Raw genomic sequence first — 25,460 nt, 5'->3', positions numbered from 1 at the left:
GGATCACAGGTTTATTGTATGGATTTTGCAACACAGCCCATTTTACAAACATTGTCTGGGAAACATTTACAAGAATAAATAAGATGGACTTGCAGTTGTAAAAAAAGATTACACCACTGTAATGTACAGTCAAAAAATATATCTGATATTCATTGACTTGACATTTTTTTTTTACCTTCCCTTCTTGTAAACTAGAAAGAAAAGAACTCTGAACGCACAGTGCTGATTTTTTTGTATTTATATATTTTTTCTTTCCCCCCCTTTTTAAATACGTGCTTTATCTATCAAACATCCAAACTGTACAAGTGAGCTTAATTGGTAACCTTAAGCATCCAGGGGATACTGCAAATGAAAATAAATTTAGCTCTCATGCAAGAACCCCTCCCAGCTAGCAAAGAGTTGGATCAAAGGAGCTAATACAGGGAACTTCTAGCTAGCTTGGGATATTGATGGCACAGTTATAACCCCCTTAGCCTTGCAGGGAGAACATAACAAGAATGCTGTTGGCACAATACCTTTGTTGGATGCCAGTACCTCTTGGTTTCAACAGGGAGTGGGCGGGGTGGGGGGTGGGAACAGAAAAGAGGAAAAAGAAAGGGGTAGATCAGTGCTTAACCCAGCCCTTCCTAAATGATCTGTGCAGGCCAGATGAAGTGAATTTGCAATTGCAATTTTTTTTTTTAAAAAAAATGTGTGAATAGGACCTGATTCTCAAAGCTATTTTTAATCTGGGGAAAAGCCACCAAAATGTGACACACACCCCCAGTCACAGTAGGGGTATGTGTGTTTGTATGTTTTTCAGGATAGGGTAAGTTGCATTCTAAACAAAACTTACAGGACTGCTTTTTGATGCCAATTGTAAAAGTAACCTTTGTGTGACATTTCTCAGACACAAAGGGTTCTGTGAATTGGGTCTTAAATGATTTAAAAAGAAGGGAATGGCAGAGAGAGATGATAACAGGGCAAGAATGTCACAAATATGAACAATTAATTTCAGCCATAACTGCTTGGACTTTTTACCAAAAGCTTGCGGGCAAACAGCAAATGATGAGACATGTTAACTCTTCCTTTTGCAGCTGCAGCCTAACATTGCTTCTGGAAAGCTACACACACAAAGCAGGCAGTGGGATTCTTAGACACCAAACCTCCATAGTTTCACCCACAACCTCAAGCTGTTATCAATGTTTTACATGCACCTTCTTAGTGCAGCACCACATGATCGGTTAAAGCTAATGCCATTGGGATGAATAACTGCAATGAATGAAACCAGCATGAGGTCCAAATTAGTGGCAAAAACTGTTCTTTGGGTTTGAAAAGGAGAAGTGTGTTCAGGCCTCATTTCTCAAACATTCGCTCTGCCCCAAAACCTATAAACACCACCTTTTTTTGTCATACATTTTTTCTCATTACCAAGCTTGAGTTGTTTTGGTGTCCGAGACATGGGCAAGAATTTATGGCAGAGACACCTTTGTTGAAAAAGTACAAGAAAAATGATCTCTTTTTCGTAAAGGGCAATCTGGTTTCTAGTGGCGCAGAGAGATTTCAGAGATTTACTGTTATCGTGTTTGGGTTCAGCCAGGCACTTGCCGCAGCTGCTGCCACCTTCTCTTAAAAAACAGATGAGCTACTTTTAAAAATAGTCTCTAGCTGTTAGGTCTGTGAAGAGCTCCTCAAGAAAGTAAGCCAATCATAAGGTGAGGAGATGTTCACATTGACTGTGCACAAAACCTCGAACAAACGCTTCTGTGTGTGTGTGTGTGTGTGTGTGTGTGTTTGTGTGTGTGAAATTCTTCATCTCCTCAGTGAGGTGTTTTTCCTCCACCACTCTGCCTCCCCAGCCAGACTGTGATAGAAAAATAGACGCTAACATTTGCAGTTCTATTCCTGACATAACAAAGGTGAGCGAGAAGAATACAGCGGTGTTGCTTAATTAGTTCCAAGGTAGCATCGTTTTGACTTTGAAAGTTGTGAGGCATATTGGGAAATTTCTTCCTGGTTAAATATTTCTGCCAACAAGGTGGAGGAACAATGCTGAAACCTAAATGCACTTTTTGATCTGTTCAAGGCCAACTTGTCAGCATCCACATAAGAAGCACATACAGCATACTGGCATGATTTGAATAGATTCCCCCCCCCCACTCCCATCATCCTGTGCTCAATATTAATTTCATTTCAGCTTGTCTCATTTATTTCAAGGGTGGTGGAGGCTGGAGAATGTCAAGCACTCCTCAAGCCTAAAATAATCTTTAACAATACAGAATCAATACTCTTCTCAAAGGCACTGCTGAATGAGCTTTATAGCCTTGAATGGCTGGCGAGCATGAACTAAAGCATAAGTTGGTGAGGGATGCAGGGAGCAGCAGGTGAGGTTGCCATTACCTGGAAGTACAACTCCTTTAACTCAGCAGGATGTGTAGAAAAGTGTAGGATTGTGCTATATACCACAGAATAGTTTTCTCTCTGGAATGTCCCAGATGCAGCTCATGGTAAATCTCTTAACTTTGGAATCCATGTGTAGAAGGTTTCTGTGTAGTTACCATGGACCAAGCATGAAAAGACTATTTGTGTTCTACGACATGGCATACAAACCAGATTGTGCAAAACTACAACCTCCAATAACTCCAACTCACCTTCCTTCTCCCTCTCTCTGACTTTTCCCAATCCCTCCTTCCCTAACACATATACAGTGGTACCTTGGTTCTCAAATGCCTTAGTCACCTTCCTTCTCCCTCTCTCTGACTTCTCCCATTCCCTCCTTCCCTAACACATATACAGTGGTACCTTGGTTCTCAAATGCCTTGGTACTCAAACAACTTGGAACACAAACACTGCAAACCCGGAAGTAAGTGTTCTGGTTTGCAAGCTTTGTTCAGAAGCTGAACATGCTCCGATTTGAGCGCCACGCTTCCAATTTGAGTGTTACTCTGTGGTCTGTCTGTTTTTGCTATTTATTTTGCATTTTTGTTTTTGCGGCTCTTTTTGTTTTGTTTTTGTGACTGTGCGGAACCCAGTTCAGCTACTGATTGATTGTATGACTGCAATACATTGTTTGTTGCTTTCATTTTGTGGATCAATGGTCTCATTAGATAGTAAAATCCATGCTAAATTGCTGTTTTAGGGGTTGTTTTTAAAAGTCTGGAATAGATTAATCCATTTTGCATTACTTTCTATGGGAAGGCGCGTCTTGGTTTTGGAACGGACTTCGGGAACAGATTAAGTTTGAAAACCAAGGTACCACTGTATACACATTCCTAGACTATTGCTGCAGTAGGATAAACTTTAGTAACACTATTGCTGGATTCAGGCAGCCATATTTTTCAACAACCAGTGCTTCTGCTTCCACACAATGGTGGAAACCAAGTATAACCTGCCAGTATTTAAAATGCAACAAAATTCACTGCCATCCCAACTTTACCAGGCTTCCCACAGCTATCCTTACTGGAGCTTCATTAATGTCTGTTAGGTGGTCATGGTGAAGCCCCTGTTCTCTAGCTCATTGTCCTGTGACAGCAAAATAAAAGTGAGCAGTCTCGTAAGGCTGATGAATCAGATAATGTAAAGCATTCCACACGAGTTGCATTCTTTTAAAATGTAATAATATGGGGCAATAAATGATGATAGGATGGATTGCTAGTCCAGTAGGACTTGGGGGAAAGTACATTTGGATATTAGCTGGAGATGGCCTTCTGATAGGGACAACAAGCTTGCACATTGTAATTGCTAAAAACAAAGCTTGCGCTAAGGTTTGCAGAAAAGCAAAATATAAATAAGTAAATAAAAATAACAGCAATTATACCAATGAGTCATCACTCAACACTATTGTATTACTGATGCTCAAATTTCAAGGAACATATCAAGCACAGCCTTTTGGCTCTTTAATGCACAGTCAATGGTCAATATAACGATCATCTGTGTACAGTCTAATGCCGCACACATTTTTTCCTAGCTCAGTTAAGAAAATGAGGTCACATTTCTGCCCTCTTTCACTTTCACACACACACACACACACCAGTAAACACTATACATATCTGTTCTAATTAACTGCCCACATGGAGCCCCTTTGGAAGCTGGGAGTTCATCTCAAGGACTTCTGCTATTATGTCATTAGAAAATAATCATAATAAGACCTCCTACACAGTTTTGCCATGTGAATGCTGCAGCTGAAGAAAAAAAAAAAGCATTTACTTGACATTCTGGAGAGGTTTGCTTTGCATTACTTGTTCTTAATGTGAACAGGGAACAAATCTAAGAAAACAAGACCTACAATCAGTTTAATTGGCAGGGACCTGAAAGGAGTCTACCATGGCAGTGTTCCCTCTTTCATACCACTTCCAAAATGCTCTTCAGGTCTATTGTCTTGTCTCCAACCTTGCTGAGTGAATCTTGCTTAGTGCATCTCTGTCTTCCCCCCTGCCCCGGCCACTCAGCTGTTGACTGCACTGATTTAATTTGGTTTTAGGTATTCTAATTTATATATGTGATTTTTTTAAAAGTGCATTTTCTTAGATTTGAAATATGTGTGCATATATCACATTGAGCTATAAAAAAGAAGGTCTGATTCTAGGATGAGCTCTCTCATTCAGCATCATGTTTTTACCAAGCAGATGCGCCAGTGCTCTGAGTTCACAAAACATTTCCTGGTGCAATGTAACAAGGTCTGTGACCAAGTACATTAGCTAATAATGACATTATTGACTTCCACAAGCTTCTCTTTGTACTCTCACATACAGCATCAGAAACAAAGGAGTTCAAATCTGTACTTTTCCTTTTACCAACTGAATTCCCAGAAAGGCTGCACTCTCACTTGTGATACTTTTCTTCTCTCTTCTCTCTGTTCCTCTCTACCTCCCCATCCCCTCTCTTTCACTCTTTCAGTGTTTGCATTCCCAACCTGATAATTTTTAGGGGCTGGTGTGCTGATTCAGTGCACCATTACCACCAACTTCATGCCATGAGCCAATGTGGATCTTCCCACCGCATCTACACGCACTGGTGTGTGCATAGCAGACTGGGTGGAATCAGGGGATCAACATCAGTAAAGGGATTAGCACTAGAAAATGGCATGCGGCGTCAAACATACCATAGTACCTGTTTTCAGGTACTGTTGTCTCCTCTTCTAGCTCCATGCCAAACTGAGAGCATGGGATGCTCCCATTTAGACATATCTTCAGCTCATCCTTATGGCTGCCTTTCTTCCATGTCCCTTCTCTCTCTCTCTAAATAACATTGAACATATGTATGCTATAGTTCACCTTTTGTGATTCTTGATTCCAGTATCTGATCATAAAATGGGCCATTCATCAGCTCCAGATTTTGACCAAAGAACAGGTTCACATGTTTCCAACAACACCAGAGCCATCTGTTTCTTCCAGATTATTATATGCCCCAAACAGGTTTTCTCCCCTCCCTGGGTGCAGAGGAATTGCAACATGACCCCACTGCATTGACAATGGTAGGCCTGGTATGCAATTCACAATGGTTCCACCATCACCCCTGTTTCAGATACATTGGCTTTCAATGCTGCAACTTCCTTAGCTGCAATAGTGTTATTTACTTCCACATTTAAAACAAAGATTGTTTCACTGGGATTTAATGATTTTACCCTCCCAGTGAACTTGTAAAAATATATATCTTGAGAGCAAAAGGGATTACTAATTAAAGGTGCCTTCTAAATTAAAATGTCTTGCAGTATTGCGACTGTTATTTATTTATTTATTTATTTATTTATTTATTATATCTTTTTTTTTAAAAAAAGGAAATTAACACTATATTTCAAAGGCCAAAAATCAATGTGTCTAAAGCCTGAGTGCCTAGTTATTAATGAAATGACCAGAGGATAGAATCACATCAGCAGGGGTTTGTATGGAATTATTTCTGATTAACAGAAAAACTCCCCCCCCCCTCAATCGCCAACCTGCAGTTGAAATGAATAAGCCAAGGAAAGTAGTAATACCCATGCCAGCAATTCAAGTGTTTCTTACACAGATAATCAGGGCTAAACAAAATGTTTCAAGAAAGGTGCAACTTTCACAATTATGAAAAAGAGATGTCATGAGCCTCCGGACTTGTCATGTAAGGAGAAGGATTTGATCCTCCTGCCTTAGTTAGGTTTCCTATATGTTGTTCTAATCAGGGCAAATAGCAGCTTTGGGGGTCAGTGATTTTCATTGAGAAAACTACATGGCAGGGGATATGTCCACACATCTTGGCCATCATGTCTGGTTTGATTCCTTGCAGGGATCAGGCCAGGATGCCAGCTCTGGCCTGTGTGAGAAATTGGCTGGATTTTAAATTGCGTCAGCTGAGTCAAGCGATCAGCATTTTTACTACAGTACACAACACGCTTTCCCACCCTACCCCACTGTAAAACCCATTCTTTGTTCTTCTCTCAGCTTTTACCACCTGCACACACTGTTGAGTGGAGCATTTTGTGACTCAAATTTATTTGATGACTGATCTACTCACAACTGAACTGTTGAATATGATTGTGTATTTAATTGTTTTGTTGTTCATCTTTGTTTCAACTGTGAGCTTTTCTGATGAAATCTTCAACAAAGGTAAAGAAAACCAACAACCCAACTTTCTGCCCAGCTGTTTGGAGTTATCATGAGGAGACTGAAAAAGAAATAGATTGGGGTTAGGGTTCTGGGGCTTACTAGACCCAATTAGTGCAGTTTGTGGGGGCACTGTGGAATAGCTTCCTAATTCTACCTGACTAAGACAGTGTTCTTGCTCTATTTTGAAACGGATTTTTAAAAGTATATTGAACTCTAGGTAGGGTTGTGACCTTCCTGTTGCAGATAAGTAGCCTGTACAGGAAGTAATTTGACAATATTATTGTTATGGGTTTGGGGAGGGGGAAAGTAGGCTGAATGCGGAGACCGTCCTAACCCCTGGATCCAGCAAATGTAAAATATAAGCCAGGCTAGCTTTCTGTTGAGGTGATGTTAAGGGAAGCAAAGGAAAGGGGCTCTGTGCAAGATGGCAAATGGGTGGAGCCCTCTCCCAGCTTGCGGCTGGTTTGAAAGGAAGGAAACATGAACCCTGGGTAACTGCTTGGAACCCCTGGAATCTCACATTGCTCAGAGATTGGGGTGACGTGAGTCTACCAGGGTGGATGGTGGGAGCATTAATCGCCTGTGAAAATTGCTGAACATTTGCAAATTATATGGATGCAATGAGTGATAATGGTTCAGGCCTACATTATAGTATTTTAGAGACTTCTGTGCTTTCAAATAGGATAAGCGATGTACGACGACGCCAGTTACGTGTGTAATGATGATGGGAAAATGCACTGTGAATATGGCAGTGCATATCCTCTTTTGCATGTACGCCTAAATACAGTTACCTGGAGTGTAAGACCCACTGGAATCATTCAGACTTACTTCTTGGTAGAATATATGAGGCAAGCATTTGGAAAGATAAAAATGTAAAGGGGCATCTGTGAGACCATAAAGCTGGCATGTGATGAGCCAAGATGGGCGAAGAGCTCTTGGGAGATGCTACAGCTAAGACTACTTTCCAGGCAATTATACTTGTCATGTGTCAGGTTTGGCCATCACATCTTGCACAATGGCTCCTGTCATCTGGGAGGATAGAGCTGCTGCTGCACAACCCCACACTAGCACACATGATGGACTGAGTTGAAACCGATGGAGACAATATTTTTTCTTTCTTTCTGCACCTCTTTAAAGAAGCCTGATGGCTAAACATATAAAAATACATGAACAGCTATAACAGCTGCATCATTTCAATAGGGTTGGCTGCCCACAATGAAACAGCAACCAGCCATTGCATATTATCCAATTTACACACGGTCTTACAGCTTCAAAATATAATTGTTGACCTGAGACAGCAAGGCAGAATTGTCCAGTGTATGTTTCCAAGAATTGCTTCTTAGGATTTCACAGAAAAATCTGCAGAAGAAAACTTCCCCCCGTCTTCCTTAATATACCAACAACAACCTTCTCTGTGTGCTTGCCAACTTCTACCTGAATTCTGTCCTTTTGAAAGGGAAAAACAACAACAGTTCCTATATTTGGAGACGGGTATAGCATACTCCTCTTGCCTTTTACAAATTCAGAAAAGCTAAGTGTTCTGTTTTGAGGCATAACCATCAATTTACCATGTACCAATCTGGAATTGGATTGTTTGGAGAGCTGTCAGATCTCACGTACATTGTGACAATTCTATACTTTACCAATCTCCTTTGTTCTGAGTTATGAATACTCTACATCATCTCTCGACTCTCACAGTCAGATAGGTCTACATCACATTGCTTGTTTTGAGAATTTTGATTGGCAAGGTTAACCTGTAAACCTGACTATGCTGCAAACTCATGAGTTCACATGTTATATTTCCCCTAATAACTCAGTTCATTAGATGGTGTGAAACTTCTGTCACCCATTCTTACAGGTTTAGTTATAGCAGACTAGTGCCCCTTGCCAAAACAGGGAGTTGCATCTCTGATGAGCCTGCCAGACTGACCATTATCACCTATTCTCTTACAGAACTTGCCCTCAGAAAATGACTATATAGAAGGTGCAGACAACCTCCAAGCTGCGTGTACTGCAAAACAACCAGCAGATATATAACAAGCCTGCCCCTCCATGACATCCTGCTTTTAAAGAGACACTGTACACAAACAAGTACTTAAGGTAAAACTCAATTAACTTCATTACAAACCAAAGACCAATAATTGTTTGAAGCATGAAGATAATTTTAGGGTGTCTTTGATTTAGATGGCTAGGAGGTGCAATTTAACAGAACTGCTTCACCAGTGCTGCAGCCGCTATGAACCAACCCATGCACAACATTGGAAATTGAGTAGCACTGTGTAGCAACCAAGGCAGCAAATTCACCAACAGCCTCTTGGTTCCATGGCCTGCTTCTAAGACAATGGGAGCAGACAGAAAATTACAGCTTCATTGCAGTGGCCTTTTCATTTGAAAAACTGATCACAAAGACTCACTGTGCTGAAAGCCTTAGCGTGGGTCTACTGAAGCTTTCCTCTTTTGCCAAATGGCTGATATAGAAAACTAAAAAGATAAAGTGAGGATTTGTGGGGGAGGCGAAGAGAAAGAGGAGTTGAAAGGCGACTGATTATTCCAGTAATCCCCCTTCCCCATTCGTATCAAGGAGAAACAAAAATACACATCCAAAATGGCAGAGTGAAGCAGTCAGAAAGGATTAGAAATCAGAGTCTTCCAGCCTGCCTCGTGGCTTGCCAATTTGTACAGTAGGTTGTTTAAAAAGTGAGAGACGTTCCTGGAGAAAGCAGATGGTAGCAGATCCCTCCTCCTTCCAATGGCACTGAGATCTGACCTGGTCTCTCGCTCCAGGTGGAAGAGCTTTGCTTTCCTCACCCCATTGCTCCTTTTAAGTACGAGGGGAACCAGTGCCCTTCAGACATCAGGGCTTTGGGAATTCAGCAAGCTCTCCACCTTTCATGGGCTAAAATGAACTCAAGTATTCCAGTGCAACCTCATATACAAATTTATATTGTTCCTAAAAGAGAAGAAAAAGAGAGCCTAATGAGAAAAAAGAGTGATTACAAGCCTCATCCTCCTGTTCTACTTGAGCACGTGAGTTTAGATTGTCTCCAATATGAGTCCTGTTCAGAGTATGCCCATTGAAATTAATGGACAATGTGTCTACTCTGAGCAGGGATGTAAGGAGATGGCTGTTTCCACTGCTTTTTTCTTGAAAAAGTGTTTAGGGTTACTCTCATTTTCCTACTCATATTGAAATACTTCCCCTCAAAGAAGCCAAACTTAAATTCACAAAATGTTTAGGGGTATGCGTCCACCCAGAAAAAAGCACTGGTTATTTCCATCCAGTCCTGGGTTTATTGTGATAAGCACTGTATCCATTTCAGGGGTGCCAACTATAGGGGGCTCTAAGTCCCTGAATCACCCACAAAAATTGTGGGTGCTCGGCACCCACACCGCAAGGCCTGCATGCAACTTCTGAGGTCTCGCAAGACCTCGGAAAGCATCTCTGAGGTCTCATGAGGTCATCAGGTACCACCAGAAATCAGGTTCTGAGGCTGGGAATGCGGTGGCATGATTAATTTCAGTAGAGGTTAAACATCAAAAACAATGCAGTAAATAACATAATTATTTCCTTAACGTTTGCAAACTAGTAGGGGGGCACACTAGTTCCAATGGGCTATGCATGTTGACATGTAATTCTAAAAGGGCTTTAAATTATAGCACAAATATTTATGGCTTGCAACTTATTGGGAGGAGTTATGTGTGCACATGTAGGAAACATAAAGCTTTTAAAGCTCCTTGTTAGCTGTCTGATGTCTATTGAAACTGATGAAGACAGTCACAACCAAGTGAAGCTGGGTGGCAGTGGGGGTGATAACATTTGTTTATTTTCAGGGGAAAATTTTTTATCTTTCAATATCCAGAATGAAATGTGGCCAAGATAATGCATACCCAGCACTATTCATTTCTAATACTTGTGTCTCTTTGTTACTTGAACCTTCACTTGTATTCCTCCAAAGGCCAACATAAGAGGCCTTTGAGATCCCTTCTCAATGTTCCACAGACAGAAATGGTATGTTATGCATTAACACTAGAGGGTCTTCTGTGTGGTGGCACCCCAGTTTAAGTTGGTGCCTAGTGCCTCAACAATGAAGGGTGAGGTGGAAGTGAATCAAATTAATTGGCAATCGCTCCAAAAACACAAAGCATCCGAGCTGAAGCGTAGGGCCAAATTCAACTAAGTTCTTGCGCTAGCAGAAGCCAGCATGTTGAATCCCGCTAGCATAATGGGACCTACTCTGGTTCTCCCCAGATCTGCTCAGAAGATTCAGGAGAACTCACTGTGCAGGGGGCAGGAGGGTAGCGCATTTCATCTTGCAAACACAAATGCTTGTGGTGGCTGATGGAACGGTTCTCCTTAGCCTGATGTTGAATTCCACCCACAGAATTTAATTAAAAACTGGCCCATTGTGTAAGCATCTCACTAGAGATGCATTCCTACACCCTAACCCAGCCTGCAGTACTTACCAGTGTCTCCACCATGTTGGATTTGTTGTTCCGTAGGGTTTTCACTATGTGAAAAACATCAATGATGTTCTGCTGCTGGATCATTTCACACACACTGCAGATTGCACAGAAGGTGCCACTGCGGCCACCCCCATTCCTAGGTGCATAAGGAAAGACATGGGGAAAGTAGGGGAATTTGTATTAGCTGAGGACTTCGAGGAGTGGCTTATTTGTCTCTCTCTCTCTCTCTCTCTCTCTCTCTCTCTCTCTCTCTCTCTCTCCCCCCCCCCCATCCTGCCATGCAATGTGCCCTACTGCATTTACAAAGCTGCCCATGGAAGTAGCAGACACCAACTGAAATATACTCAGAGTCGCACAGTGATTTCCTGCTCTTTATTCAGCTCATAGTGGTGAGGAGGAATGAATGAATGTCCCCTCACAGTATCTGCTTTATATACATTATTTACACAATGGGCTGCACATGATTGGCTAATTCTGGAATTCTACTGTAAGCCAATCAGGTTGTGGATTCACTTCTATCTGGAGCAGGATTGGGTGGTTCCTGCCAACCAATCATACTGCTGCATTGTTCTAGGACCAATCAGACTGCTGCATTCTGAATCCTATTGTTCTAGGACCAATCAGACTGCTGCCTTTTGGATCCTATTGTTCTAGGACCAATCAGACTGCTACAGTTTGGATCCTATTCAACTCAGTACATAACACCCCTCCCCTCTAAGTTCCAGTCCTGCCCGGGAGGTCGCATTCATAGTCCTCAAGGTATGCCGGCGGCCTACGTGTGCGTTGTGGCCTGGGGTGTTCCCTGGTCCGGGCTCCGGGTTCTGGCTCGTGTTCCAAGGATGCTGGCTGTGATGCGGCTGTTTGGTCTGGTGCAACCGGCTCGCTCAGTCGTGGTTCTGGTTCCGGTGTCCTTTCGGCCTCACGGGTCCTCTCTGTATTTACTGATTCTGCCTCTCCTGCTGGCCCCTCCTGCTCTATGGGCCTCACTGCCCCGCTGTTCCCTTGGGACTCCTCTGACCTGTCCTCCTCCTGGTTTTCTCCCGGGAATCGTCGCCGTATCTGGTCGCAGTGGCGGCGCCAGCATTGCCCCCCATCCGTTAGCACCTCGTACGACGCGGGGCCAGTGACCCTGGTGATTGTGGCGGGTACCCATGCTGGGCCTGCCCCAAAATTCTTTGCGTACACTGGGTCCTGGGCCTCGAAGGTCCGGGGGTTCCTGCCTTCCCCCACCACTACCTCATCCTGAGCTCTATCGGGGTGAAGGCGGTCCAATCTGATTGCAAGGCGCCGACCCATTAGTAGTTCAGCGGGGCTCCGGCCAGTCGTTGAGCTGGGGGTGCTGTGCTGTGCTAGAAGGAATGTGGCAAGGCGGTACTCCCAGTCCCCTTGCGTCATGCGGCGAAGGGTGTCCTTGGTGGTCCGCACCATGCGTTCTGCTTGGCCATTGGTGGCAGGGTGGAACGGCGCCGAACGGATGTGGCGGATGGCGTTCTGCGCTGTGAAGGTTTGGAATTCTCCTGACGTAAATGCAGTCCCGTTGTCTGAGACGAGAGTGTCAGGGAGCCCGTGGGTTGCAAACAGCCTGCGTAGTACCCGGATGGCTGCGGACGTGGAAGTGGACGGTACCAGTGCGACTTCCAGCCATTTGGTGTAGGAGTCCACCACTATGAAGAATGTTTTCCCCTGAAAGGGGCCAGCGAAATCCACATGCAGGCGTGACCATGGTGCTCGGGCGGACTCCCAGGACTGGACTGGGGCCCTTGGGGGATCTGGGCGGGATTCTTGGCAGGCCTGGCAGTGTTTGACCCAGGCCTCTATCTCTCCATCGATCCCCGGCCACCACACATAACTCCTGGCAAGGGCCTTCATTCTTACTACCCCTGGATGTGTCTCGTGTAGGGCTGTGAGGACCCTTTTGCAGAGGGGCTGGGGAACAACGACTCTGCTTCCCCATAACAGGCACCCCTTGTGGGCCGACAGTTCATGTTTGCGGGTTGTGTAGCCGGCGAATTCTGGCCCGGGGCTGCTGCTGGGCCATCCCCTCCACACCCAGTCCAGGACCCGGGAGATGACCCTATCTTTCTTGGAATGGTGTGCAACTTCTTGTGCCTGAATGGGGCGGTCGGGAAGCAGCTCCAGGCTCATAACCTCTTGTGCAGGTGCTGGGTCAGGGCCTGTTTCCGGTAGTGGTAGCCTGCTGAGGGCGTCCGCATGGCCCATCGCCTTCCCAGGTCGGTGAATCAGTGCATACTGGTAGCTGGCAAGGAAAATTGACCACCTGAGGACGCGAGGAGACAGCACTTGGGGGGTCTGCTTTTCGGGGGCAAACAAGCCAAGCAACGGCTTGTGGTCAGTCACCACGGTGAAGGGCCGCCCGTACAAGAAATCATGGAATTTTTTTACTCCCTTTACGATTGCCAGACCCTCCTTGTCGATTTGCGAGTAGTTCCGCTCGGTTGTGTTGAGTGTCTGGGAAAAGTACGCCACCGGTACCTCTCTTCCATCCGGGAGTTGGTGCCCCAGGACAGCTCCAATGCCATAGGGTGAGGCGTCGCATGCTAGCACCACCGGCAGCCTCTCGTCGAAGTGTGCCAAGACCGAGTTTGAGACAAGCAAGTCCTTGACTGCCTGGAATGCGGCCTCCTGGCGCTGGCCCCACACCCAAGGGGCCCGCTTGTCCAGGAGTCTGTGTAGGGGCTCCGCTACCGCCGCCTTGTGGGGAAGGAAGGAATGGTAAAAGTTCAATAGTCCCAAGAAGGCCTGAAGTTCAGTCTTGCTCTTGGGCGCTGGGGCATCACAAATGGCCCGTACCTTGTCCCCAGTCGGGTGGACCCCTTCTGCGTCCACCATAAATCCCAGGAAGTCCACCTGAGGCACTCCTAGTAGACATTTTTCCCGCTTCACCTTGAGACCCGCCGTCTGGAAACGGTGCAGAACGGTGCGGAGGCGGTCCTCAAACTCCTCTGGTGTGGGGCCGGCAATCAACACATCATCGAAGAAGGGGGTGACGCCAGGAATCCCTTTAAGGAGAGAGTCCATTATATTCTGGAATATGCCTGGTGCCACGCTGACACCGAATTGCAGCCGCTTTACCCTGAACGCTCCTCTGTGCGTCACAATCGTCTGTGCCTCTGCTGTGGCCTCATCTACTGGCAGCTGTTGATATGCTTGGGCCAAGTCCAGCTTGCCAAAAATTTTCGACCCAGCCAGGGTGGCAAGGACATGGCTGACCACTGGCACTGGGTATGCGTGGGCCGTGAGGGCCTTGTTTATGGTACATTTGTAGTCTGCGCAGATGCGGACCGAACCATTAGGCTTGACGGGTGTGACGATTGGGGTTTCCCAGGGAGCATTAGGCACCGGCTCCAGCACTCCTTGCTCTACGAGTCGGTCCAATTCCTCGTCTATACGGGGTTTCAAGGCGAACGGGACCCGGCGGGCCTTGAGCCTGACCGGTCGTACTGCGGGGTCAAGCTGTAGCGCAATGGGGGGGCCGTATACTGTCCCAATTTCCCATCGAAAACCCCTGGAAATTCCTTGCATATGGCGTCCACGTCCACTTGTAAGCTAGTGTGGTTCACCCCGGTGACAGCTAGCCCCAGTGGTCCAAACCATGCCAATCCCAGTAAGCTAATGTAGGGGCCCTTGACCACAAGCAAGTCCAGTTGCCGCGTCCGCCCTCGGTATTGCACCCTGAAGGTCCCCACCCCCATTGTGGGGACCTTACGTTTCTGGAAGTCCCGGAGGGTGAATGGGGCCGGCCTGAGTTTGGGACCCCCAGTGGGACACAGTTTCCTTAAGGTCCTTGCCGAGATTATGGATAGAGTTGAACCCGTGTCAAGCTCCATGCGGCATGGGGCCCCCTCTATCTGTACCTCTACATAAATTTTCTCTACGTTGGGGTGGGGCAACTGGTATACCTGGAAGTCCGTGAGCTCCGTCGAGTTGCCTTGGTGCGTTGGGCCCCGGGACCTGGGGCTCTTGGATTGGTCATCTGATGCCTGGTGTCGGGTGGGCCGAGCCCGACACACCCGGGCGATGTGTCCCGATTTTCTGCACTGCCTGCACTCTGCGTTGCGGAAACGGCAGGTCCTCCTCTCGTGACTCTCCCCGCAGCTTGCGCAGTTCCCTCCTTCTCGTCGAGGCAGCTGTGGTCTGTGCGCTGCTTGAGTGCGCTGCTGTACTCGGTGCACCTCCTCCCTGTCGGATCCTGAGTCGTCGGTGAGGTCTTCATGGTGGACCCTCGGTTGGGATGGCAGGCTCGGCCGTGCCTCTTGGGTCGACCTCTCGGCAGCTTCTGTTGCCAGGGCCTCCTCCAGAGCGACCTGGAACGTTAGGTCCTTCTTAGCGTAGAGGCGCCGTTGCAGCTTCTCATCCTTCAGGCCACCGACGAGGCGGTCACGAAGCATGTTCTCCAGCTCTGAGAAGTTGCAGAACCGGGCGGCTTGGCGGAGAGAGGTCACAAACCCAGTTATGGTTTCCCCAGGGGCTTGCCGCTTTGCGTAGAAGGCATTTCGACGAGCCACCACTGAGGGCTGCGGCGAAAAGTGCCCCTTCAGCTGTTCCATTATTGTTTTGTATGGAACAGTAGCGACGTCTTCAGGCGCAAGGAGAGCCCGGGCGATTTCAAACGTCTCCTCTCCGCAGATGCTGAAGAATATCGCCCTCTTCTTGGCGTCTTCTTCGTCGGTGACCCCTTTGGCTTCTAGGAGGAAGGTGAAACGGGAGGCGTACGCTTCCCAGTCTCCAGATGCTGGGTTGAATGGCGAGAAGCTGCTGTTGGCTGCCATTCTGAGTTCCTTGTGCCCCGGAGCTGAAGCCTGGATACACGGTGCGAGGCAGCGGTGCGGCAGTTGGCGGTGCTGCGGTGCTGTGTGTGGCAGTCAGCTCAGCGGGATCCCATCCTCGTCGCCAGTGAAATATACTCAGAGTCGCACAGTGATTTCCTGCTCTTTATTCAGCTCATAGTGGTGAGGAGGAATGAATGAATGTCCCCTCACAGTATCTGCTTTATATACATTATTTACACAATGGGCTGCACATGATTGGCTAATTCTGGAATTCTACTGTAAGCCAATCAGGTTGTGGATTCACTTCTATCTGGAGCAGGATTGGGTGGTTCCTGCCAACCAATCATACTGCTGCATTGTTCTAGGACCAATCAGACTGCTGCATTCTGAATCCTATTGTTCTAGGACCAATCAGACTGCTGCCTTTTGGATCCTATTGTTCTAGGACCAATCAGACTGCTACAGTTTGGATCCTATTCAACTCAGTACATAACACCAACTATGGGATCCAATTCCCTCCTTCATGAACTGAGAGGGATACACAAATATTCCAAAGGTTTGAGCAGGCTGTATTCTATGATAGACTGGAATATTATTTTAAAGATCAGGAGTGTTTGGTTTGAAGGATCTTAGCAGCCCAATACTTAAGCAGATCAGGGCCATAAAAAAACAAAAACAAAACATTCCTGTCTAGCATTTCATCAGCATGGATGCATACCAGATCTAGCTGCTCTTTAGATTTCCAACAATGCCCTGGAACACTGCTTGCTTGGGGTTACTTTGTGAAATTTAAGTGGTGACTAGATCTTGCTGCTCTCCCCTGATAAGCCCCCAGGATCTACCAATGGACAAAGGAGCCCTCCACAGGACGCTGATCAAGGCCTATTCAACTTGTCCCAGCCCTGAACTAGATGATGTTTTCTGGCTCTTCAATTCCATGCAATTCTGCTCAGCAGGCATTTGGATCAGCAGCACTATGGCATACACATGTACAAATGCAGGGTATGGTGTTCCATCAAAGCAGCAAACCTGAAGGCTCAGTTCATCAGCAGTGCTTCCCTGCTTTTCTGCTTTGTAACCAATATTTAGCACAGAAAACAAAGGCAAACTACTTACAGGCAATGGACCACAGTTCTCCCATCTCGCCCATCATACTGCTCCTGCCACTTCTCCAGCCTCCTGACCACCTTCAAGAGGGAGCGCTTGGAAGGAGGTATGTCTCTATATGCTGGCCAACCAATGTACTGCAAATGCTGGACAATACGGTACCCATCCTGGGGCTAAAAGAAAAGAAATACATCTTGGTTGGACTGTGTGAAGGACTTGTATGAAACCTTTTATGTACTCTCAGAAGTCCATGTTCTGGTCTTCTGAGAGTCCTCCTCTGTATCCCATTGTAAGAAAGAGGCTTCCTACTTCCCACTCCTACTGCCCACTGTAAAAGGAGACCAATGGAAGCAACTTCAGGCTGTTTTCACTTGCAGGGAAGGTTCCCCAAAGAAGTTTATTCATATTGGCACATCAGGAAAGTAAACAATGAGAACAGGAAGGTATTCAGTTATGTTAGATGAACTGATGCAAGGTTTGCTCATTTTTACTTGCTTATTTTTCCTGCTTGAGGAAATGAGGCTGGAGGTGCCATGTCAAGACAAGGCAAATCAGACCTCTTGTAATCACTGTCTGGAGACACATGGAATGAGATGGATCTATACTAGGTGTGGGGAACCTGTGGTTCTGCAGATATTGGATTCCAGGGTCACATCCACACCATACATGTCAAATACTCTTGTTATTTTAACAGTCATGGTCCCCCCCCCCAAGGAATCCTTGGAACTGTAGTTTGGTAAGGGTGCTGGGAATTATAGCTTTGTGAGGGATAAAATACAGTTTGCAGGATTCTTTGAGGGAAACCATGACTGCTAAGGTGACATAAATGTGTTTTAAATGTATGGTGTGTATATCACTAAACTCCCATCATTCCTGGCAAACAGGGCTGGGGCTCATGGGAATTTGTAGTCCAGCAGTGCCTGAATTTCCACAGGTTCCTCATCCACAGTTTAGAACAGAGGTTTTCAACCTTTTTTAGTCCACAGCTCGCTTGACCAACTGCATTCTTTCTGTGGCACCCCTGTGGGGCTCAGAAACCCAGTTATGTCTCCCCTTGCCCGCAGAGCTGGCAGCCTCTCACCCTGTGCTTTTTTTCTGGGGGGACGCAGGGGAACACATACCCCTAAACATTTTGTGAATCGTAAGTGTGGCCTCATTGAGGGGCAGTATTTCAATATGAGTAGGAAAATGAGAGTACCCCTAAACAAGAGGGGGAGTGGAGGGAAGTCAAGCAAAATTATGGTTTAAATCTTTTTTGATGATGTTTTTGTTATTTTTGGAAAATTAATAAAATGTTATTTAAAAAAGGGGGGTGAGAAGGAGGCCAGTGTTGTTCAAGGCACCCTGGGGTGCCATGGCACACTGGTTGAAAACTGCTGGTTTAGATCATGGAAGGGATGGCTGGTAGCTAACAGGATCAATAATTTCCTCTCCTGAATGTCATGAGCAAACATTTGCAGAAAGCTAGTTCTTGGAATTAGTATCTGATTTATACAGTAGCTGACAAAAAAGGTATGTCTTTTTTTCTCCCCGAGGCCCACTATGACCACCTTCTTAACAGACAAGCAATCAATAGAGAGTTGGTACTTAATTGCATGGGACAAATTACTCTGACGGATGGTGAACATCAATGTAATCTTTGCCATTGGCAGTACAAGATTTCATGAGACTTTTCAGAGAATCATAGTTTGTAAGCACTCGGTTTCCCTTTCATCTTCAGGCTCCAGGATAAGGATAGGTAACAGGTTAGAGGGATCAGACATTTGCCAGGAATGGGTCACATCTAGAGACAGAAGAGTGTGTAGGGACATGCTAGTAATATGTGGGGGAGGTATGCAAGTTCCTGCCGTTGGGAAATGGCAAAAAAGTTTTACCTCAAATGACCCTTCTGTACTAATAAATGTCTGAGTGCTAAAAAGCAACATTAAATTCTTTGAAAATGTGGAAGCTGAATTTGACTCAGATCCTTTCCCTAACCATCCCTATGGCAGATCCTGGATCCATCCAGTGATGGCAATGGAAATTAATTGGGGGGGGGAGAACAAAAGGGGCAAAGTATATTTCTAGGTGGATAAGTTGTGTCTTACATGGTAAGACCTCGGTGGGGTGGGGGGGGATGGGGGGGACCAGGTTTGTTAATGACAGGAGTCCAGCAATTGGGGAAGGTTGCGGGCATGAACTCCTGATTTGGGAAGGCACTTGCCTCCCACTAGCACTGCCCATCCTGCCTTCCTGCCCACTTCCTTGCTGCAGGATCTGCCCAGCGTAGCTCCTCCAAGATCAAGGGCAATCAGGGGAATTCAAGGACAACTGGAAGGAGGTGTAGTCTCCAGGGAAACAGAACTGGAGGCAGAAGGAGATATGCTGCAGCTATAGTGTGAATAGTATTTTAAAGATAACTCAAGCTGTGGAATGACAAGAGACCACAACTGCTAGGGAGCTAGACAGGGAGCCCTCAACCATAAGAAGTAGAAGCTGAGGTTCGGTGTGGGGAGTAGGGAGTAGAGAGGAAGAGAGAGCTCACAAAGCCTGTGGTAGAAGCCCACCTGAGTGGGAAAGAAGCAACTTGGGGAAGGGCCGTAACTCAGGTCCCAGGTTCAACCCCTGACCTCTCCAGGGAGGGCTGGGAATACCCCCCACCTGAAACCTTGGAGCGCCACTGCCACTCAATTATCTGACTTGGTATAAGTCTATTCCTGTGTATTAGAACTTTGCAGCCAGACCTCTGTATACTTAAAGCTTACTGATCTAATGGAGTTGTCCAGGAGACCAACCCCAGACTAAATGCCAGTATTTGAACCAGGGATTGTATCTTTTTACCCTTGCCATGTTGCAGATCCGGAATATCCTATTGATGATGTCCTCATCAATATCAGCAGAAACGAATTCCACTTGGATTGGCCCATAACAACAGGATGTCTTCTCTGGCCAGTACTGCATGCAGAGCTGCTCAGAGAGAAAAGGGAAGCACACAACAAACCAAAATTAGAATGGAGGAAAACGCAACATACCAGCTTTTACACTAAAACCCATTACATCCAATGAGAAAATAGCCAGTTATAATAGTGAAACCTTTAACATGATTTGCCATCTACATATAACATAAGGAATATAGAATATGGGGGGAGCCTGTATTCAGCCTCCTGACTCCCAAGATAAAATTGGCAATCATCAGAATTGGCCAAACCAATAATTTCTTAGAGGATGTTGCATGCATGGGAATTTGAAAACCCATCAAGAGCAGATGCTTGATAACATTTCTCCTCTCCATGCTGTTCAGAACCCAGAACTTCGTAAGGCAAAGGCATCCAGCAAACTGATTCATGCCTTGTAGCTTACTCTTGTTGGATGAAGCCAGAAGTGTTTTTTTTCAGATAAAGCTTTCAACAGTGTCTCACACATAAGGCAAAGAAAAAATTTTCCTTCCATATTTTTGTGGAACTATGTCATCCATGAACATGGTGTGAGGGGGCATATCACTGCCTTTTTTTTTTTTTTTAACGTGGGAGTGATCCTAAGAAATTTTCAGGAGTGCACTTAACGGTAAACATGAAATGGCCAAGGTATCTCCCTTTCCTTTCTTTCTGTCTATGCAAGAAAGGGGTCTAAATGGTGCTTCAAGCAGCAGCTAGACTCTCCTCTGAAGCCTGAAGATTGAATTTGGGATTGAGAGTGCATCCAGAGTGGTCCCTACATTCCTCAGAGTGCCAAAGTTTCAGTAGGGAGCATCAGCTGAATCAATATGAAAATTCGCTAGAGCCCCTTGGAATCCTTCAGAATCCATTAGCCTCTGGGGGTACATCACTTCAACAGGACCCTTCAAGACAGAGTAAACCAAATTGAGTGTGTGCCTTGCTACATGTTGTAGGCCAATGACATGTTGTGATGAGACAGCCTCATGACTGCCATGGTAGAAATCAAAGGTGGAATCCAACATAGCACTAAGGCAAATGTTCCATCAGCACAAGAATTTCTGCTACCTCCGTCCCCCTGTACATCCTTTTAATCAGTTCTAGGGGTCCCCCCTCAACCCTCCGGATCAGATTTGGAGATGGTGCAGGGCCTGCATGAGAAGATGAAGGGGAATGTTTCATTGCCAAGCAGAAATCCTTGTGCTGATGTGACAGATTGGTAGTATACTGCCTGAAGTCTTGAGCCAACCCCAGATATGGCAGTCTCAGCATGTGAGAATCTCTCCCCTCACTGCAACAAAGATCAGCATAATTGTCCAAAGAAATCTGGGAGGAGCCCATGACTGCCAAGGCTTATCTCTGATCTGAAGATTACCTGAGAAGCAACTGCTTTGAAATAAATAAGTTTTCTAGAAATCAGTTTGGATGCATATAATTGTTTTGTTCAGAGTAATTAGCCGAGAAAAGACTGGTGGAAGATGCCTGGTCTGTAGGAACTCACAACTCCCCCCCCCCCAAAGAAACTACCTACTTGTGCAGCATCCATTTCGTTCAGCATCACAATAGAGGAGCAGTTGTAATCAAACACCAGCCTCCAAAAATCTGCTACTGTGTTGGGTAAAGGATGCTGGGTAACTATAAAGGCAGCAGGTTGCTTGTGGCTCTGACAAGAGAGTTGGCGGGGAGGGAGAGAAAGAAAAAGAAGGGATTAATGTTAGTGGGGAAAATCAATCACCATTGATTTCAGAAGAATATTAAACCCAGGAGGCTGTGGGCAGGCAAACGAAGCCATGTAACCAGATTATACAAATCGCACCTCACACTCCTTGTTATCGCTGCACATTGAATGAATGAAGCCTTTGTAATGGGATCCCAATGAAGACATTTCATTAGAGAAGTGCCATAAGAACAAGGATTATCCCTTATGAATTATTTATGTGTCAAGACTCAGCAAAATAATGACGATAATTTGAGGAAATGACTGAAGGGGACAGCTGGAAGAAGGACTTCCCTTTTCCTAAAGACATCGAAAGCAGAGTGGCCGGAATATGAAGATCTAAGCAGGCTTGCAAAATGGGCATCTGCTACAGCTGCCCACACACACAACAGGAGTTGTTTACTTCTTTTCATTTAACAATTCAGCCCTGTGTTGTAACAAAGGCTACTCTTTCAATTCCACACAGTTCCAAAACCAGTTTGTGATGCCGTTTGCGAAGGCTGCTTTATGAAGAAAAGAAAAAGAATCAGGTCCAGTGCAAATTTCTCCTAATATATGCATTTGTATGCAATAACATGCACATCTTTGTATTTTTCTCTTCAACAATGAATGTTTATACGCTTTGTTCACTAATATATGCAATTTTATGCACTTTGCCCTAGTAAAATGCAAATTTCACACATTACCTGGCTTAGAGAACTGCTTTGCAAAATTCAGAGAAGTGTAAATTGCAAAGAATGGCTGTTTTTTCAGTTCATGCATTGCTTTGGAAAGGGGAAATTCAGTAAGTTTGCCCATAATTGTGAACTGATTAAATTCCCCCTCCATCCTATTTGCACATTTGCTGAAGGCTTGACATTTTTTCTTCACCATTTTGAGCAATTAATTTTATTTCTTTTTTAACAACAACAACAAAACCCCACCACTTTGTATTCTGAAGATTATGGACATATCATAAGTACCTTTAATAGCTATGTAGAAGAAGGAGTTTGGGTGTGTGCAATTTGCCTCCTGCCTGAAACACTACACTTGACAAACTGCACCTGACAATATTCCTTCTTCTACAGAACTGTGAAGCGCTACCCATTATTTGTTCTGATTAGCCTACCCACCATGCCCAGAGTCTGCAATTGACAATGCCTTTGCCATCACGTGGATTTACAAAATTCCTGTGCTTCGTCTGTCCTTTAAAGTATAAGAAAATTCTGGCATGAAAAGAGATTACATATGTAAAGCATTATTGTATTTTGACTTTGGCTTACGGTTTAAGTGAGTAAACAATCCCTTCTAAACATCTGTGGAGTGCACGTGGATTAGCATAAGGGATCAGTCTAAAAAGCAGACATTTAACTCCTTGAAACAATTGGCCAGTGTAATTGGGGGATACATAACCTTCTGTTCCTACTCAAAAATAGAGATCAGACCAACGTGGATCAGGACTAGTGCTGATGTAATGCCAAACATTAAGAGATTGGGAATGGGCCACAATACTGCCTGCTTTCTTGATCTTTGCTCTCTCCCCCTTTGTTTCTATTGCTTCCATTATACAATTTCCCATTAGCCATGGTTTGATATTATGCCTGCACTATTAACCATAGTTCATCCCAACTATGAAATGCCTCTAACTCAGCATTTGAAACCAATTTTGGTTCAAATGCAGGGTAGAAGCACATCTGGGAAACAATTAACCACTGTTAATGTTGACGCAGACATAGATCTGAACCACAGTTAAGGACACCAGGCCCTTATGTGTGTGTCTGTATTGCATTCCCTTCCCCTCAATTCCTGTCCAAAAATGGTGGCCTATTCTGCCTGCCACACCTCTACCCCCTCACAGGTCACTACTGATTATTAGTCAATAAACACTTTTTAAAAATTCCAATCTGTAATAAGGGCAGGTGGTGAAAGATCAGAAGGGGTTTGTAAGACATGAGGATGATCTCAGCTTCATAGTGGAAATGATCACTGTCCAATCTCTGTAAATGTGAAAAATACAGCGGTTTCATTGCTGGCAGCAGCACAACTCAGAGTTAGACACAGACGGGTTGTGCAGAAAACAGCTTCTGCTTAGTGAAGCAGTAAAGGCCTTTGCTCACTCGGCTGTGAGATAACGGATATGTACCCACTATCACAGTGCCTCTGAATCACTTTGACAAGACTACATACTGTGTCTGAATGTATCTTAAGCCTTTTTTTTCTGGTAAGAGATGCAAACGTTTGATTGTACAGCAGAGGTTCTCACAACAACGATAGCCTGAACTGAGCACATAATAGACAATGGAAAAGGAATAAGCAGACAGGTTTGCGGGACCAGTATGCTTGTGGTTCATTTCCATTGACACTCAGTTTAGGAAATAACAACAAAATCAATTGGAAGATAAAAACACATCCTAAAGGAAAAATATATGAGAGTGCTTGCAAGGAAGACACACACAAGTGCCCCCTTCCCAATTATGGGGGGATATTTCTGCAGCCACTTTGCAGTGGAGACTGCTCTTAGGAATGACCATCCATAGGAAGAGAGGATTCATGTTACAACAAAGGAGATTCTGACGAAACATCAGAAATAATTTTCTAACTTTCCAACAGTGGAACCGTCTCCCCTGGGAGATGGTGGACTCTCCTTCCTTGGAGGTTTTTAAGCAGAGGTTGGATGGCCATCTGCCATGGAAGCTTTAGTTGAGATTCCCACATTGCAGAATCATACAGTTGAATGATTCTATTCTCAGAAGAAGCTGCATTATATGGAGGCAGACCATTAATCAGTATGGGCTACATTTCTCGGTACTGTTAGCCATGGTCTCAAGCCAAGGTCCTCGCACACCTTAACTGAAGATTCCAGGGATTAAGTCTGAAACCTTTCATGTGCCAAGCACATTCTCTACCCCTGAGCTGCAACCCTTTGATTCATTTCTAAGAAAATGACAGCCTGATGCCTTCTCCTAGTCTTCTTGGGACAAGCACTGCCCTCTCTTACAGAGATTTTGCTGTTGCTTAATTCTCACTGTGGTAGGAAACCTGTGCCTGGGCTGTATCACAGCAGACAGTAAGAGCAAACTCAGACAATGAGATGTGCCACCATGCAGCTTTCATATTTTTAAAAATCATTATGGAAAACTTGTCAGCATTATTGTGAGAAATTATCCTACTAAACATACCACTGTAACAGGCAGACAGTATTTAGCTAGAGCTGCCCATTTTCTAATTATCTATACAGAAGAAAACGTGACCTCAGAGTGAGGTTTGCTTACATCCATGAGTGCAGCGTTAATGTAGTTACTTGATTCCCCATCAACGGAGATAAGGAAGGGGAGGCACCGATCCAAGGGGAGTACATCCATGCAGCGATTCTTGTCATGGTTCCTTGGCAAGAGTCCAATGCTGCAATCTTCTGGCCGTACTCGAGGCGTTACTATATTAAGGGTCTGTAGGCAAGGGAAGACACAGGAGCTGATTAGTGTTTAACATAAAAAGATGTGATTTTACACATAAAATGCAAGCGTTCTCTTTTGCCAATCTATCTGACAGCAGCCAGACTGAACTCATAAATCTTCTCAACATGCAAGGCTGGAACTCATACTGCTACATTGGGGTGAGGGGGGATAGAATCACCTTCCTTCATAATTCAGGTTTGAAACTTCCCCAGTGCTTGCAGAGTGCTGAAAACTACAGGTTTAAATGAAAACAGAACACTTGTTTTGAGACTATTTTTAATATTTCAGACAATGTATCTGTCTAATATTCTTTTCTGCAGGAACCCAATAAGGTATTTGAGCAGCCAAAGAGCATGAAAAATATGACCAAGTGACAACACATAAAACATAATGGTGCAAGTCATCTCTGATATCACCTTACTTGTGGCTATTTTGGATATCTATGCTAACAGTAAGACCAGATAATGTCCATACCATGC

The 25,460-nt window shown here is 45.0% G+C and overlaps 1 protein-coding gene across 18 annotated transcripts in view; it reads right to left on the bottom strand.

Moving 5' to 3' along the window:
* Window positions 1-687: 687 nt before the first annotated feature.
* PTPRT (protein tyrosine phosphatase receptor type T) overlaps window positions 688-25,460 on the bottom strand; it is a 617,797-nt gene continuing 593,024 nt past the window's right edge. For 17 of the 18 annotated variants that reach the window (XM_081009187.1, XM_081009202.1, XM_081009190.1 and 14 more), the window contains 6 exons: window positions 24,799-24,972; window positions 21,362-21,493; window positions 19,739-19,864; window positions 16,928-17,091; window positions 11,022-11,157; window positions 688-9,507 (listed from right to left, as the gene is read on the bottom strand). In XM_081009187.1, coding sequence (XP_080865313.1) covers window positions 9,454-9,507; window positions 11,022-11,157; window positions 16,928-17,091; window positions 19,739-19,864; window positions 21,362-21,493; window positions 24,799-24,972 — 786 coding nt within the window. In that variant the 3' untranslated portion in view covers window positions 688-9,453. The remainder of the gene's footprint in view (window positions 9,508-11,021; window positions 11,158-16,927; window positions 17,092-19,738; window positions 19,865-21,361; window positions 21,494-24,798; window positions 24,973-25,460) is intronic. The other variant, XR_013987409.1, reaches the window with a different exon arrangement.

Source organism: Podarcis pityusensis (genome assembly GCF_964106645.2).
Source record: "Podarcis pityusensis genome assembly, chromosome: 6".
In the NCBI taxonomy this organism is placed as follows: Eukaryota; Metazoa; Chordata; class Lepidosauria; order Squamata; family Lacertidae; genus Podarcis; species Podarcis pityusensis.
This window is presented reverse-complemented; position numbering and strand designations above follow the sequence as displayed.